This window comes from Pseudorasbora parva, chromosome 23 (assembly GCF_024679245.1).
Source record: "Pseudorasbora parva isolate DD20220531a chromosome 23, ASM2467924v1, whole genome shotgun sequence".
Lineage (NCBI taxonomy): Eukaryota > Metazoa > Chordata > Actinopteri > Cypriniformes > Gobionidae > Pseudorasbora > Pseudorasbora parva.
Genome location: NC_090194.1, coordinates 7,704,531 through 7,720,094, shown reverse-complemented (window position 1 = coordinate 7,720,094; position 15,564 = coordinate 7,704,531). Strand labels below are relative to the sequence as shown.

The window sequence follows — 15,564 nt, the reverse complement described above, 5'->3', positions numbered from 1 at the left end:
GTTTTGGTCTATACGGCTAATTTTGTCCCACCCCTTTGCTCGTTTCCTGTTATCCGGGAGTGACGCGAGATGACGCATTGCCAAGTTACGCTTTAAAATCCTATGGGTGACGTCACAGACACTATGTGCATTTTATTTATTTTTTTACAGTTTTTGGTTGTGCCCCGCTCACCCCTACCTCTGGAACCAAGGCTGCTGAAATAGTGGGCGGGCACTGTTGCACTCTATAGGACAATGTCTGCCACGTTGCTAACCTGTGCCACTGAATTAGACACCTTCCCATCATCGTAACCACACATCTCTTCAATAACCCTCTATAGTCATGTCAACAAATCAGATATCAGCTAATACAAATGTATGAAATGGATGAAAGGCAGAGTTTTGTTTTATTAGACAAATGTGATTCTTCATAAAACCTATTTTAGTGATATCTGTCATGTAATCAAAAAATAGCTTACAGCAGCTTGAAGTCCTGTATTTTTTCTTTTTCTGGTATTTGTGTTTTGGGAATAAGGAGGAAATCTAGTACCGAGGGTTTCCAGTACAAACAGACATGGCAGACTCAAACAGGAAAAAAAACGAATTCACTGTCTGCACCACAAGCATTGCCGGGTACAGAGACACCCCTTCTCTAATGCACTGTGGCGTTATTCATTTTTAAAAAACGCTATAAAGCATCTTCCATTTCTAAAGCAAGGAACACTCAAGACTGCTGAGACACTTTGTAAGTGGAATTGAAAGCATATCTAAAAATTACACAGAAAAGCCTATTCAGAACAAACGTTCGTTCCCCTAGATAGCCATTTTGTGCTATCACAGGCATTGCATTTTGAGTTCTCAGAGTGGGTGGGTGGATGGACCCCCCCCCCCCCACACACACACACACACACAGTCAGACCTGAGTGTCTGAAGTGTTATGACCCCTTGGCTGAAAGGCGTGAGAGCATCCAGCAGTGATATAAGACTTAAAAAAGATCAAAATGCAGAGGTACTGCATTTTCAGCCATCTCTGCCCTGAAAAACATGTTTTTCATCTACAAACAAATTTTTAGTTAAACTACAGGTCAAAAATATGAAAGAAAATGTGTTTAAAGTCTAAGAGAGTACAAAAAGACTGTCTGATAAATATCCCGCAATGTCAAGCAGCACTCATACATTCAATGATCCTACAGTGATCTACCAAAATATCTCATTTTCAACATGAGTGCAATCGACGGTTACAGATACGATATGTACATGTCCGTTAAAGCAACTAAAGGTTTAAATGAATAAAAATGAGTAACAATGCAATGTTGCGAATACTAATCACATAAAGGGATATAATAAATAAGGATGATTGGGAAAACATATCAGAAATTGTCATAATTCAGAGTTTGATTCATGCATTCAATTATAATGATATGATGCATTATACACTGCTGAAAATTTGTATACACTTCTGTTTAAAAGTTTGGTGTCAGTAAGATTTTTGGTAACACTTTATTTTACAGTGTCCTTGTTACTCATGTTACATGTAGTTACTCTAGTAATACATGTAAATAATTCATAATTACATGCAATTAACCTTGAACCAAACCCTCATCCTAACCCTTACAGTTGAATTATATATTTAATCACTGAGTAATATTGATTAACTACATGTCCTCAGTATTAGGGTTGGGGTAGGATTAGGGTTTGGTTGATGGTTATTTGCGTGTAATTATGTATAATTTACTGTTATTACTATGCTAAGTACATGTAACATATGTAACAAGGATACTGTAAAATAAAATGTTAGCAAATAAGTAAAACTTCATGTTTTTGAAAGAAGTCTCTTTTGCTTACCAAAGCTGCATTTATTTGATCAAATATACAGTAAATTGTAAAATATTATAACAATTTAAAATATACTTTTGTAACTGTTTAATTTATTAAACTAAACTTTTTAGCTTATGCCTATTTCTGTGAACGCAAAGCTACCGTTACTCAGTGTCACACGATCCTTCAGAAATCATTATAATGTTCTAATTTGAAACTTTTCTTATTATTATCATCAATGTTGAAAGTATTTAACACTGCTATTTTTTCTATTATTTGATGAATATAAAGTTGAAATTGAAATGTTTAATAAAATTATTTGTTTACTGTCACTATTGATCAATTATATATATATATATATATATATATATATATATATATATATATATATATATATATATATATATTTTTTTTTTTTTTTATATCCTTGCTGAATATTAATGTCTTTTAAAAATTCTCACTGACCCCAAACTTTTAAATGACAGGGTATGTGTTTTAGCAGCAAGAAAACACATTTCTTGACAAAATAAAACATAATATTTTATATATTTTTTTACTATAATTGTTTTCATTCTTATTAGTAAACACTTTTTCCTGTAAAATGTCTATATAATTACATACAATTAAAATCAAATTTACAATTCAGTTTCGCTACATAAAGGACAATATTCTCACCTCTTTAAACAAGTTCATGAAGCGCGGGCCGTACCTCCAGGGTTTGTGTCTGTGGCACTGCAGGGAGCTCACTGTCATCTGCGTGGCCCGCTGAGATGCAACAGCAACCATGAACACCGCGTCATACATGAGCGCAGCCTCGGTCTGCGGAAGGAGGGAAGAATTTACCCTCAAAACATGCTCTAAATATAATCTAAATTTCCATGAATGCATTAATATATACGCAGAAGGTGTTTTTTTGTTTACCATTCATTCAACATTGAACGTTATGTAATGGCATTTAAGTTTAATTTTCTTTCCATCCGATCACAGGAAGAGAAACCCTCCCCCGACCCCTGCCGCACATACCTTATGTTTCTCCGGGTGTTATTCAGAGCTAAAATGTGACCTGGATGGTAAAAATAGATTTGAATAAATCTCCTGATGCTTTCTGCTTTAAGCCCTTCATGCATGTCTAATGAAGCTGAGTGTGCTACCAGTATCTACACTGCCTTCTGGAGGACGGGTAGATTAGTCAGCAGCGGTAAAACTAAATCCTAGTCATTCTTACTGTAAAGGAAGGGCTTATAAGTAGAAGTTAGGAACTGGTTTCAGTTCTAGTCTATATGTAAATGTGGATTTTGAGAAGTGCGACTGGTTCGTTTTACTGTGCGTTCACAGTCAGCCATATTTACAAAGAGGCGTGACTCCTAATTGTCCTGTTCATTCAATTTCAAGCAGAGCAAATTCTCAAAATTCTTCCAATAACTGTATTAGTACTCTACTAAAACCGGACTGAGCATTACAGCGGTGTGATCCTCACAGTCATAATTCCGCTCATCAATCCACTCTCAGGTTTGGGTGGTGACAGCTGGCGCTCCATTGACCACTTCTGGATCACGGAAGCCACATACGGATCATCTAGATTCAGCAGGCGGAAGGCAGTCATGTTGACTCCACTGTAGCGGTATGGCTCAAGATCCAAAGCAAACAGATCCTGCAAGGCAACACGAGTTTGTTCAGTTTTAGCTGTGCAATCTTTGCACTGGATATAACCTCTTCATGCCATGTGTTTTTTTGCTATAAGAGATGAAATGGTCCATTTTGATTGTGGTGCAGCCTAAAGCACTTGTTAGGAGTCCATAAATCATAATTGTGCAAATCTCAGAATTTACATTGGAATTTGGATTGAATTGGCCACGTATCACATGAAATAAAATGTGCTGAATTCAACAAGTGTCTATGATCCATAAAGTTGTATAGTAAACATAGTACGAAATTCTATAGGTGAAATTTCTAGAAGATTTATTTAAAACTGTTTAAAAGTTTAGGGTTGGTAAGATTTTTTTATGTTAAAAGGGTAACTTACTGAATTGTTATTAGTTAATAATTTTCTGTGGTGCACTTATAATATTAGTATGATTTTTACATTAAAAAAGTGTCATGATTTTGAAATAAACAGCATTTTTTCCTACCCTGATGTTAGCCCTCTTATTTCTTTATAACTAACAGTGCAAACACAATTTAAATACGAGATTTGTTGACTATAACGGGAGTTTAGCCACGAGTTCAGAAATCGATTGCAAAGGGAGTGTTTGTTGATCGCTCACAGATCAGGTAATAGAATTTGAATGGATACTTACATGTTGTGGCATTACTGTCGAGTCCATGTTGTAAAAGTCTTTTTGCAAAGAAATTGCGAATGATTTACCAAATAATCCACAGTGAAATGTACCGAATACAAATGAATAATGCTCATCTGAGACATTCACATTGTTGAAAATATATAACTATATTCTTTTGGAAGGTAATGTTATTTGTAGATCATATTGTATTGCTCTTCTCTCCTCATAATCTCACTAACATGCCTTGAAGTGGGCGGGGCCAACAGTGCTGTTTTAATTGTAATTTATTCCTGCGATGGAAAAGCTAAATTTTCCGCATCATTGCTCCAGTCTTCAGTGATTGTTCAGAAATCATTCTAATATGCTGATTTGGTGCTCAACAAAACATTTCTTATTAATATTATCAATGTTGAAAGCAGATGTGCTGCTTAATATGTTGTGCAAACCGTAATACATTTCTGTCAGGATTCTTTGATGAATGGAAAGCTTAAAAAAAGAAATTGTAACGATGTAAAAGTCTTTAATGTGAACAATTAAACGTGTCCTTAGACAACATTAAACAACAACCCTTTGTTCAACTTTTAAACGGTAGTGTATTTATTTGTCTGTCTGTCTGTCAGGCTTTTAAATCTTTCAAACTTCAAGTCTTTTTAAACTTTTTTAAAATTTCTGATAAGCCATTTCGCAAAAATGTTCTCTAAATCTCAAAATGAAGATTTTGGGAAGTTAATTTCCTTCTACTTCCCTAAATTCAGTCTCACACCTTCCTTTTGTCCACATTAGCACAAACGCTTAGGATAGTGTGCTACTATTTCAGTTTCATTTGTCAACAATGAGTGAACTCATTGAAAACTGTCAAACATAAATTAGTATGAATATTGTACAGCCTGACATAAGACAAAGTAAGGTAAATCTCAAGATGTCAATGGGGTTGTATCATGCAATCTGACAAGTAACAATTATAAGAAAACCTGCACATCATCTAATGCTATGAAAAGACTTCTTATTAATAGCAAGCAGGAAACTTTTCAGACTCACCAAAGTAGTGAAGAAGAAATGATAATACTCCGTCATCATACCCATCGACATCAGCTGGGAAGAAACACAGCAAAATATGTTTTTTTTAGAAGAATCCAGAAGGAAAAGAAAGCAACAATGGGTTGAGTGTGAAGTAAAACGGTTTCAGCAGTATTCAGAGATAAAGGCAGCATTGCACATGAATTACATCTGTCTGCTTTAAAGTACAGCTCTGAAATCCTGCTGGGTCACAGCATGCAAGAGCACTTCACTGTCATTTTCGACCCATTTCAATTTGCGCAACGTTGCAAGCTCAATGATAGTTCAGAACGAGAATCTACTGAAAGGATGCTGTACCTGTCTGAGAAGCTCGGCGGCTACTTGGTAGGAGCAGTCGAAGATGACGTAAAACTCTTGTTCTTTTTTCATCTCTTTCAGCAGGGGGCGACTGTCACCTCCTCCCGACGGCAGCTGGCGGATACGGATCTTCAGGTTGTTTTTGGACGGGGCTTTGATGAGTTCCTGCATACGCATCAATCCTTGAAAAAACAGAACACAAAAGAGTGATCGAAGGTAGGGAGCAATGGAAGAGAAACAAACTCATCCCGAGCTGCAGTAATTATACTTTTGATTTCCCTAGTGTGATATAGCAGATGTTTACTGGGACTCATCTATTCCGCTGATACATAACAATCAGATGCATTTTTTGGAAGGGCTTCTGTTGAATCAAAACACTAGAGAAGAGTAATGCATTAAACCGCAGAAGGTCAAAATGTGACCTTTGGATACACTCCAACTTATGTTTTGTATGACAAGTTCAGCTTTTAAAGTTTATTCAACAACGTAACATGAAAAAAGTTGAGATAACTCAAACAAAGTTTGTAAAACTATTGACCCTAAGTTGAGAAAATTCTAAAATGTTCTGCAGCTGGATGCCTGAAAAGGACTGATTCAGTCAGTGCTAAGCTTTGCCTATGTTATTTTCACAAGAATATGATTAATCTAATAATTACAACAGACTTGATAATAATATTAAAGGCTATAGAGAATTTTAGAAATATCTAATTAGATGTTAAAGCTAAATGATTTTGCTTAGGCCAGACAAAAAGACCAAGGGGCCCTGGCGTACAAACGTGCACAAGGTGAAGTGATGCAACGGCCTCCATAAACACACAATTTCAAAAATAAGCCACATTTGATTATGTCTGACTCTGCACTACAGAAACTGCAACTCCTCCATATTATGCTTTGGTAAATATGAGCCAAGCCGGCTGCAAAAATAATTCTGCATTGTTTATCCTTTTGATCTTTCATTAAAAAAATAATAATAATAATCTAACTTTTCATTGAAGTGAAACAATTGAAAGTGGAGCGAAACTCCCATTATGAAATAAATGGTTTTCTCTAGTTCACGTTGCCCACAATTATTTAGCACCCAATTATTGCAGCGTCATTTTCCCTAAGATAACAGCTCTGAGTCTTCTTCTATAATGCCTGATGAGTTTGGAGAATCAGAGATCATTCCTTCACACAGAATCTCTCCAGATCCTTCAGACTCCCAGATCTATGTTGGTGCTTCTTCTCTTCAGTTCACTCCACTCATTCTCTATAGGGCTCAGGTCAGGGAACTGGGACGGCCATGGCAGAAGCTTCATTTTGTGACACATTTGTGTGTTCATTTTGATGTTTGTTTTGGATCATTGTCCTGATGAAAGATCCAACCATGAGATGAGATTTCTAGCAGAAGCTTAGTTTTTTTTTTACTTTATTTGTTTTTATCGGTTGGTATTTACTAGAATCATTCATGATACTGAACAAGATGTCCAGGACCTCCAGCACAAAAATAGGCCCACAACGTTAAAGATCCAGCGGTATATTTAACCGTGGACATGGGGTATTTTATCCCCGTTTGCACAAAACCCATCTGGTGAGTTTGCTGCCAAAAATCTCCTTTTTATCTGCCACAGAACCAGGTCCATTTTGAAGTGAACTGAATATGCTGGAGTTTGTTTTTGGATGAGCGAGGAGGATTTTTCTTGAATGCAGGTGTTGTTTGATATTTTTTGAGGCTTTCTGACCCCAAGGCTCAACTAATCTCTGCAATTCTCCAGCTGTGTTCCTCTGAGAGTCTTTGTGCACTCAAGCTCTCCTCCTCACTGTGCATTAGGCTGATATAGACGCATGTCCTCTTCCAGGCAGATTCATAACATCTTTAGTAGATTGGATCTTCTCAATTATTGCTCTGGTAGTGGAAATGGAGATTTTCAATGCTTTAGCTGTTTTCTTACAGCCAATTTCTATTTTGTGAAGCTCCATGATCTTTTGCTACACACCAGAACTATATTATTTGGTTTTACTCATTGTGATGATTAAGGGAATTTGGTCTTTGTGTTTCCTCATAGTTATACTCCTGTGGAACAGGAAGTCATGGCTTAACAGTTTAATGTTCCTAGTCACCCTGGTGTGCTATATATAAAAAAAAAACTAAATATGAATGGGAATATACTTCAAAGATATTGTTCTCATAAGATTTTCTAGGGGTGCCAATAATTGAGGCCAACATGAATTGCAGTGGATTATCCCTACTTTCAATTATTTTACTTAATAAAAGTTTCGAATTTTGTGCTTTTTTTAAATGAAAGAACAAAGGGATAAACAATGCAGATTTATTTTCACAGCTGCATTTGCTCATATTTACCAAGAGTGCCGACATTAGTGGAGGTGCACACCTAATCGCTGATCATTTGCATCATCACTTCGAGAGGTATAAGAACAATTGTTGTTCAAGTAAATACTGAAAAATGTCTAAAGGAATAAAAAATAATAATATAATGTATACACTATTATAGGGTTTTAAGCAACCTTGATGTTTTGAATAATATTATAAATAACTATTATTATTATAAAAATAAATGGAATTAGCTTTTATTATTATAGCATTTAAGTTTTAGCAATTTTGTTATATGCTTTTGTTATTTTTATTAGTTATTTTTAATAAATATTTTTTTAAAAAATATATTTTTTATAGATAAAAAAAATCTATATTTATCTAAAAATTATTTTTATTTCAGATTTAGTTTTAGTCATTTTAAATACTGTACTTAAACACATTTACTTTCAGTTATTTTGCAGGGCAACATTTCTAACATGTTTTTTAAGTTTAATGTTCAGGGGTCCCTGTGCTCTTGACAAATACTGGAGCCCAACATGTATCCACATCAGAATCTCGTCCAAGAGCACAAGGACCCCTGAACATTAAACTTAAAAAACATGTTAGAAATGTTGCCCTGCAAAACAACTGAAAGTAAATGTGTTTAAGTACAGTATTGGGAGTCATAAGGCTAAAAAAAACCTAAGCTTCCCTTTCGGGGAACTCGAGCTGCGTCGAAACGCTGTGAGAACGCCTCTGTTTAAATGCGTCGTGAAGCGCCTGTAGAACCATTCCATCGGAAAAAAGATCGATCGTCGGCGTGATGACGTCATCGACCGGAAGCTATAAAACGTCCGTGAAAACAAACAGGAACTAGCTTCTGAGCCTTCAGCAAGCGATCTGTGTGAACCTGTCTGTCTATTTGGTGTTTTTGTCTGTCTATTATACTAGAAAGCAGAGATTTTCCACCCTTTTTGTTAAATATTCAATATATTAACAGAAAAAAGAGAAAATAAGATAGATAGAATGGCGAGTGAAAGCAGCAATTTCAGAAAGTGTGTTCCTCCCTGCCCACGCTACATCACGGGCGGGGATACACATCTTCTCTGTGTTGCATGCTTGGGAGCGCAGCATGCCCAGGCAGCCCTCGAGGGGGCTGCTTGCGAGCACTGTGAGCGTATGCCACTGAGAACGCTGCGCTCCCGCCGGGCACTCTTCGAGGAGGGTGCCTCGGCTCGTGTTCCCCGCGGCTCTGGTCCCGCTGCCGCCGAGGCGGAGCGGAGGCTGCAGTCGTGGGGATCACAATTGGATGTTGCAGAGGGGTTAGAGACGGGCGCTGCCTTATCTCTGCCCTCACCTGCTCCATCCAGCGGTTCTTCTCGGGGCATGGAAGCACGCATGGCGGTTTCTTCCCCCCCGAGAGAGCCGCCGGTACTTCATCTGTCCAGCTCTGAGGAGGTGGACGTTGAAAGTATCGATACTGAAGATTCGCCACTTCAGTCCCCTGCTAGTGAGGAGCTAGTTGAGGTTTTGACGCGAGCAGTGGCCAGGTTAAACATCGACTGGCCCACTGAAAGATCTGAGGCAGGAAGAAAACGTCATAGTAAGCTAGACGAACGCTTCCTGCCGTCTCGCGCATCAGAACCTCAGCGACGGGGCCTGCCGTTCTTCCACGATTTGCACACCGAGGTGGCAAGATCGTGGAAGAGACCGGCTTCATATCGTGTCTTCAGCCCGCAGACTTCGGTCTACAGCAACATTTGCGGGCTGAGACAGTATGGTTATGGGGCGATGCCAAAGGTTGAAGAGACGCTTGCGAGCCATCTCTCGCCTTCCTCGGCATCGTCCCTGAAGGCCCCGACTTTACCCACCAGACCTCTAAAAACAACGTCGGCGATGGTGGGTAAAGCGTACTCGGCGGCGGGTCAAGCGGCTGCATGCCTGCACACGATGGCTATCGTGCAGGCATACCAGGCTGACCTGCTGAGGGATTTGGACGGTAGTGATGCTGTGGGGGGTGATATTATCGCTGAATTAAGATCGTCAGCCGATCTAGCTCTCCGGGCCACCAAGGAGACGGCCAGATGTGTTGGCCGCTCCATGGCAGCATTGGTGGCTACGGAGAGGCATCTATGGCTAAACCCCACAGACATCAAGGAGAGGGAGAAAGCCTTTCTGCTTGATGCGCCGCTTTCTCCTGGAGGCCTCTTCGGTGACGCAGTTCACACTGTCACCGAGAGGTTCCAGGAGTCGAAAAAGCAAGCTGCGGCGCTCAAGCAGTTCCTCCCTCTCCGGGTCCAGGTCCCTGGGGCTGCTGCTGATACCACCAAGCAGCCCAAGCCGAGTACGAGCTCCTCCTACAGGGCTCAGCAGAAGCAGAGCGTCGCTGCCCGAGCTCCCCCTCAGCGTGGGGACGAGGGGCGGCGCTCTCAGACGAGGCCTTCGAGGGGCAGGGCTGATCTGCGGACAGTCCTGATCGCCAAGAAGGCCTCGTCGAAGCGTTCCTGACGCCAGAAGCGTCAGGACGCTGAGGGTGGTTCCCCCCGTAGGGAAACGGTGCTTACCCCTGCCTACGGTACCCGTTTCCCTACGGCACCCTCGGGGGGCCGCGCTGCCAACCCTGCCGCAATGCCGGGGCGCAGTCGGTCTCCGCGGGCCACCCGAGGGTGGTCCGCACCCCCTTCGGGGGGTCCCCGAGCAGTCAAGTCAGTTGTTCCCTGCCGGTCCGCCGCTTCAGGGCACTGTGCTTGTTGCTCAAAATACACCAGAGGCCAGCCTCGAGAGGCTGGTTCCCTTAGTAGATTTTCTAGACGAGTGGAAACGTCTACCAAATATATCTCGTTGGGTCCTGCAGATAATAGAAAGGGGGTACGCCATTCAATTCGGAAGTCGGCCACCTCCTTTCTCCGGTGTCCTGCCTACAGAGGTGGGCCCGGAGCAGGCTCTGGTAATGGCACAGGAAGTAGAGACACTCCTGCAAAAAGGGGCTATAGAGAGGGTTCCCCCTCCCAGCAGGGAGTCTGGCTTTTACAGCCGTTACTTCATCGTGCCGAAGAAGGATGGGGGCTTACGCCCGATATTAGATCTGCGGCTATTGAATCGCTCGGTGGCCAAGCTCAAATTCAAGATGCTTACACTCAGACAGATTGTAGCGCAGGTCAAATCGGAGGATTGGTTTGTCACCATAGACCTCAAAGATGCGTATTTTCATGTCTCCATCTTTCCACATCACAGGAAGTTCCTGAGGTTTGCCTTCGGGGGAGAGGCATACCAATATCGTGTACTTCCCTTCGGTCTAGCACTGTCACCCCGCACGTTCACCAAGTGTGTGGATGCAGCTCTGGCGCCGCTGCGTCTACAGGGCATCCGCATATTGAACTATATCGACGACTGGCTGATTCTAGCGAATACAGAGCAGATGGCGGTTCAGCATCGAGATGCTGTTCTCGCCCATATGTCGAAGCTGGGGTTGAGGCTGAACGCCAAGAAGAGTGTACTTTCTCCGGCTCAGAGAACCACTTTTCTGGGTGTGAACTGGGACTCGGTAATTATGCGGGCGCAATTATCGCCAACACGCATAGCATCGATCCTGGCAGCCGCCAAAGAACAGAAGCTAGGCCAAGCCGTCACTGTGAAACAGTTTCAGAAACTGTTAGGTCTCATGGCAGCAGCGTCCAACGTGATACCTTTTGGCCTACTGTACATGAGGCCACTGCAGTGGTGGCTCAAGACAAAAGGGTTCTCCCCGAGGGGAAATCCGCTCCGCACGATCAAAGTCACGCGGCGATGCCTACGTGCTCTGGTCATGTGGAAAAACCCGGGGTTTTTATCTCAGGGTCCCGTGTTGGGGGCTCTTGTTCGTCGCGTAACGCTAACGACAGACGCCTCTCTCACGGGCTGGGGGGCGACCATGAGTGGTCGCTCGTCCCAGGGTCTATGGCAGGAGCATCAGCGGCACTGGCACATAAATCGGCTAGAGATGCTCGCAGTGTTTCTTGCATTGAAACAGTTCCTGCCCGACCTCAGGGGCCACCATGTACTAGTCAGAACAGACAACACGTCCGTGGTGGCCTACATAAACCACCAGGGGGGTCTGAAGTCTCGTCCGTTGGACAAACTGGCACATCGGATCCTCCTGTGGGCCCAAGGGAAATTGCTGTCAGTCAGGGCAGTATATATCCCGGGGGCCCTGAATCAGGAAGCAGACAGCCTGTCGAGACAGGGGCCGAGGCCCGGGGAATGGAGACTCCATCCAGAGGTGGTGGAGCTCCTCTGGAAGGTTTATGGGAAGGCAGAGATAGACCTGTTCGCTTCGGCGGAGAATTCTCACTGCCCGCAGTGGTTTTCTCTGACCCATCCGGCCCCGCTGGGGCTGGATGCCATGGTACAGGAGTGGCCGAGGCTGCCTCTGTACGCCTTCCCCCCGATTGTCCTGCTTCCAGGAGTTCTGGAGAGGGTACGCCGGGACGGGGCCCAGGTACTTCTAGTGGCTCCGAACTGGCCGACCCGAGTGTGGTTTGCGGACCTGATATCTCTCCTGGAAGGCTCTCCGATGGAGATTCCGACCAGGAGGGATCTACTCTCTCAGGCGGGCGGGAGATTCCTGCACCCACGCCCAGAGATGTGGAAACTGTGGGCCTGGCCTCTGAGGGGGCTAGGCTCATAGAGGAGGGTCTCTCGGCCGAGGTCGTAGAGACCATCCTACACTCCAGAGCTCCGTCCACAAGGAAGCTGTACGCTTTGAAATGGAGACTTTTCTCAGCATGGTGCAGAGAACGCCAGTGGGATCCAGTTAGCTGCCCGGTTGGTACAGTGCTGGAGTTCCTGCAGGAGAGGTTCTCTGCAGGGTTGACCCCCTCCACACTTAAGGTGTACGTGGCGGCCTTGGGTGCTGTCCACGTCCCTTGCAGTGGAGTGTCTTTGGGAAGACACCCTCTAATTACACGCTTCCTTCGTGGCACATTAAGGTTGAGGCCAGTTATGCACTCGAGGGTCCCGGCATGGGACTTGGCCATTGTTCTGAGGGGCTTGTCCGGACCTCCGTTCGAACCTCTGGAGGAGGTTTCGGATAAGTTCCTCACCTTAAAAACCATCTTCCTTTTGGCCATATCATCTCTTAAAAGGATAGGAGATATTCAGTCTCTGTCGGTAGAGCCCTCATGTCTAGAGTTTGCGCCAGGGATGGTGAAAGCATTTCTGCATCCCAGGCCGGGTTATGTCCCCAAGGTTCCTACGAGCCCACGGGGCCCCATCACTCTGCAAGCCTTCTGTCCTCCTCCATTTATGACGTCAGACCAGGAAAGATTAAATCTGCTGTGTCCTGTGAGGGCACTGGATACCTATGTCCACAGAGCTGCCCTGTGGAGAAAATCTGAACAATTGTTTGTTTGCTTTGGACCCCCTAAGAAGGGGGCCCCAGTATCCAAGCAGAGGATGAGCAAGTGGGTGGTCGAGGCCATTTCACTTGCTTATGAAGCTACCGGGCAGCCGTCTCCACTGGCTGTCCGGGCGCACTCAACCAGGGGTATGGCTGCTTCTAAAGCACTTTTGTCGGGGGCTTCCCTCCATGATATCTGTAACGCGGCCGGTTGGTCGTCTCCTTCTACTTTCGTCAGGTTCTACGAACTAGACCTGGCATCTACTGTAGGGGCACAGGTACTCTCGTAACCGTGTGCGCTTCGGCTTCACACATACGAGACACTTGGTCCTATGGCGATGTGGGTATAAGCGTTCTCACAGCGTTTCGACGCAGCTCGAGTTCCCCGAAAGGGAACGTCTCGGTTACGTATGTAACCCTAGTTCCCTGAGGGAACGAGACGCTGCGTCGCTTTGCCATACTCCCGGCGTGTCCGTGATCACTTACTTCAGGCTTTATCAGAAGTTAGTTCCTGTTTGTTTTCACGGACGTTTTATAGCTTCCGGTCGATGACGTCATCACGCCGACGATCGATCTTTTTTCCGATGGAATGGTTCTACAGGCGCTTCACGACGCATTTAAACAGAGGCGTTCTCACAGCGTTTCGACGCAGCGTCTCGTTCCCTCAGGGAACTAGGGTTACATACGTAACCGAGACGTTCTATATTGTTCCTATTCCCTTATTAAAATATTATGTAAACCACACTTGTTGGTGAACATATGCTGAATGTTTCTAAATGTTAGATCTGAAAAGACGGTCTAAACAACCTGATTTAATAATCATTATAAAGGTCAATAACAAAATTTAGTTGGACAACAAAATTGCTTTGATGCTCACTAGAAAAAAGAGGTATGAAAAAGGTTGTTTGCCTTGATTTAGTCTTGGCCATATGATAAGCAATGACAAGATTATACAGGAAGTCATGCTTTCAAAGTATGGGATTTGTGGACAAAAACACAGAGAGGTGTGTGTAATTTGTGTTTTCAAACAGATGGCACAAAGGAATCCAAGACAAATCACACTGCAGCTGAGACGGTGTGGTGCGTAAATACAAGGGTAAATTTGAGCTGGCATCTGTTCCCTGGGCTCCCCTAATGAATTCGATCCAAGTCACTGGCTATGAATCAGACACGCTAATCATTTTGAAACTGGTCAATCTGACACAAATTCTATCTGTTGAAAGCAAATTGTCACAAAGACATTGGCTACAGTGACAGCATGTTCATTTTGAGCAGTAGAAATAGAGGCATTTTCAGGGCATTTTTGTATTTGTCATTGTTTTATGTGTTATTAAACTGAGTTTGTCTGCATTTGATTTGCTCTCGATTAGTTCTTCTATTGATTCCATTAGAGGAACACTTGAAGTGTAATGAACTACAGCACAATGGATAATTTGCATATAATATGATAACTTTGATGTGGTGCGGGGAGGGGGGGCAGTTGGATCAGAACGAGATTTTTAGGTTTACAAAGATATCATAAAACAGCTCTTTCAAAATATTTAAAGGACTATTTTGTTGGATTTAAATGTAAGGAGTAACTTGATTTTGTAGTGATATTGGTTCTATTATATTTTTATTGGTTATTATTTCTCCATCTGCATGTCTTTGATTACATCAAAACAGAAGTAATCTCAGAGGCAGAGAAAGTTATTACATTTTGATTTGATGAACCATTTTAAATTATAAACTTTCTATAAATTATCCACAATATTGACCAGAGAAAATGTATTAAGATTGCAGTCAGAGTCACGATGCTTTATATCTACAGTTATTGTTTAATTATTGAGTGTTGTTCTCATTGTGTATCAGCACATTTTATCACCTCTTTGAGAAAACTAATAGTAATTATAAATCTGAATAACCATCTCAATCATGATATTTCTTTAGTCTGCAGATACATTAGCCAAGAGCTATGAAATACATGCCTGTAACCACCAGGGAGGAGATGCTCAATATTCAGTCAATATTTCACTGTTTTCAAAACCATTTTAGTTTAGAAAAGGTCACAAAATTCAAAATATAGAACACGAAATATGGTATTGAAATAATGCTGTCAAAAGGAAATAAACTGATAAGGGCAAGGGCAAGGTAAACCAAACTGACCTAGAAAATCAAATGAACTCTTTCCATCTGAAACGGTTCACCACTATGCATTTCAATGCAGGAATTTAAAGTGCCCCAAAGATTAAGGTCCCTATTTAAGCTTTGAAGGTCTCCTACAATAGGTTTACATGAAGCATCCAAGGTCAAAAAACACTCATATACATTGCAGCATCACTTTTTCTCAAAGTGTCTGAAATGGTTTGTTCAAGGATTCACTCCTCCTTTATGAAAGACTGCTCTGATCTGATTGGTCAGCTGGCCCAGTCTGTTGTGATTGGTCCTTGGTCGTAAACAAAATG

General features: G+C 42.4%; 1 protein-coding gene across 4 annotated transcripts in view; it reads right to left on the bottom strand.

Moving 5' to 3' along the window:
* Positions 1–15,564, bottom strand: part of grik1a (glutamate receptor, ionotropic, kainate 1a) — an 84,877-nt gene that overhangs the window by 43,219 nt on the left and 26,094 nt on the right. For all 4 annotated transcript variants that reach the window (XM_067433861.1, XM_067433860.1, XM_067433859.1 and 1 more), the window contains exons 4-7: positions 5,451–5,632; positions 5,115–5,168; positions 3,275–3,448; positions 2,473–2,616 (exon numbers count right to left, since the gene is read on the bottom strand). In XM_067433861.1, coding sequence (XP_067289962.1) covers positions 2,473–2,616; positions 3,275–3,448; positions 5,115–5,168; positions 5,451–5,632 — 554 coding nt within the window. The remainder of the gene's footprint in view (positions 1–2,472; positions 2,617–3,274; positions 3,449–5,114; positions 5,169–5,450; positions 5,633–15,564) is intronic.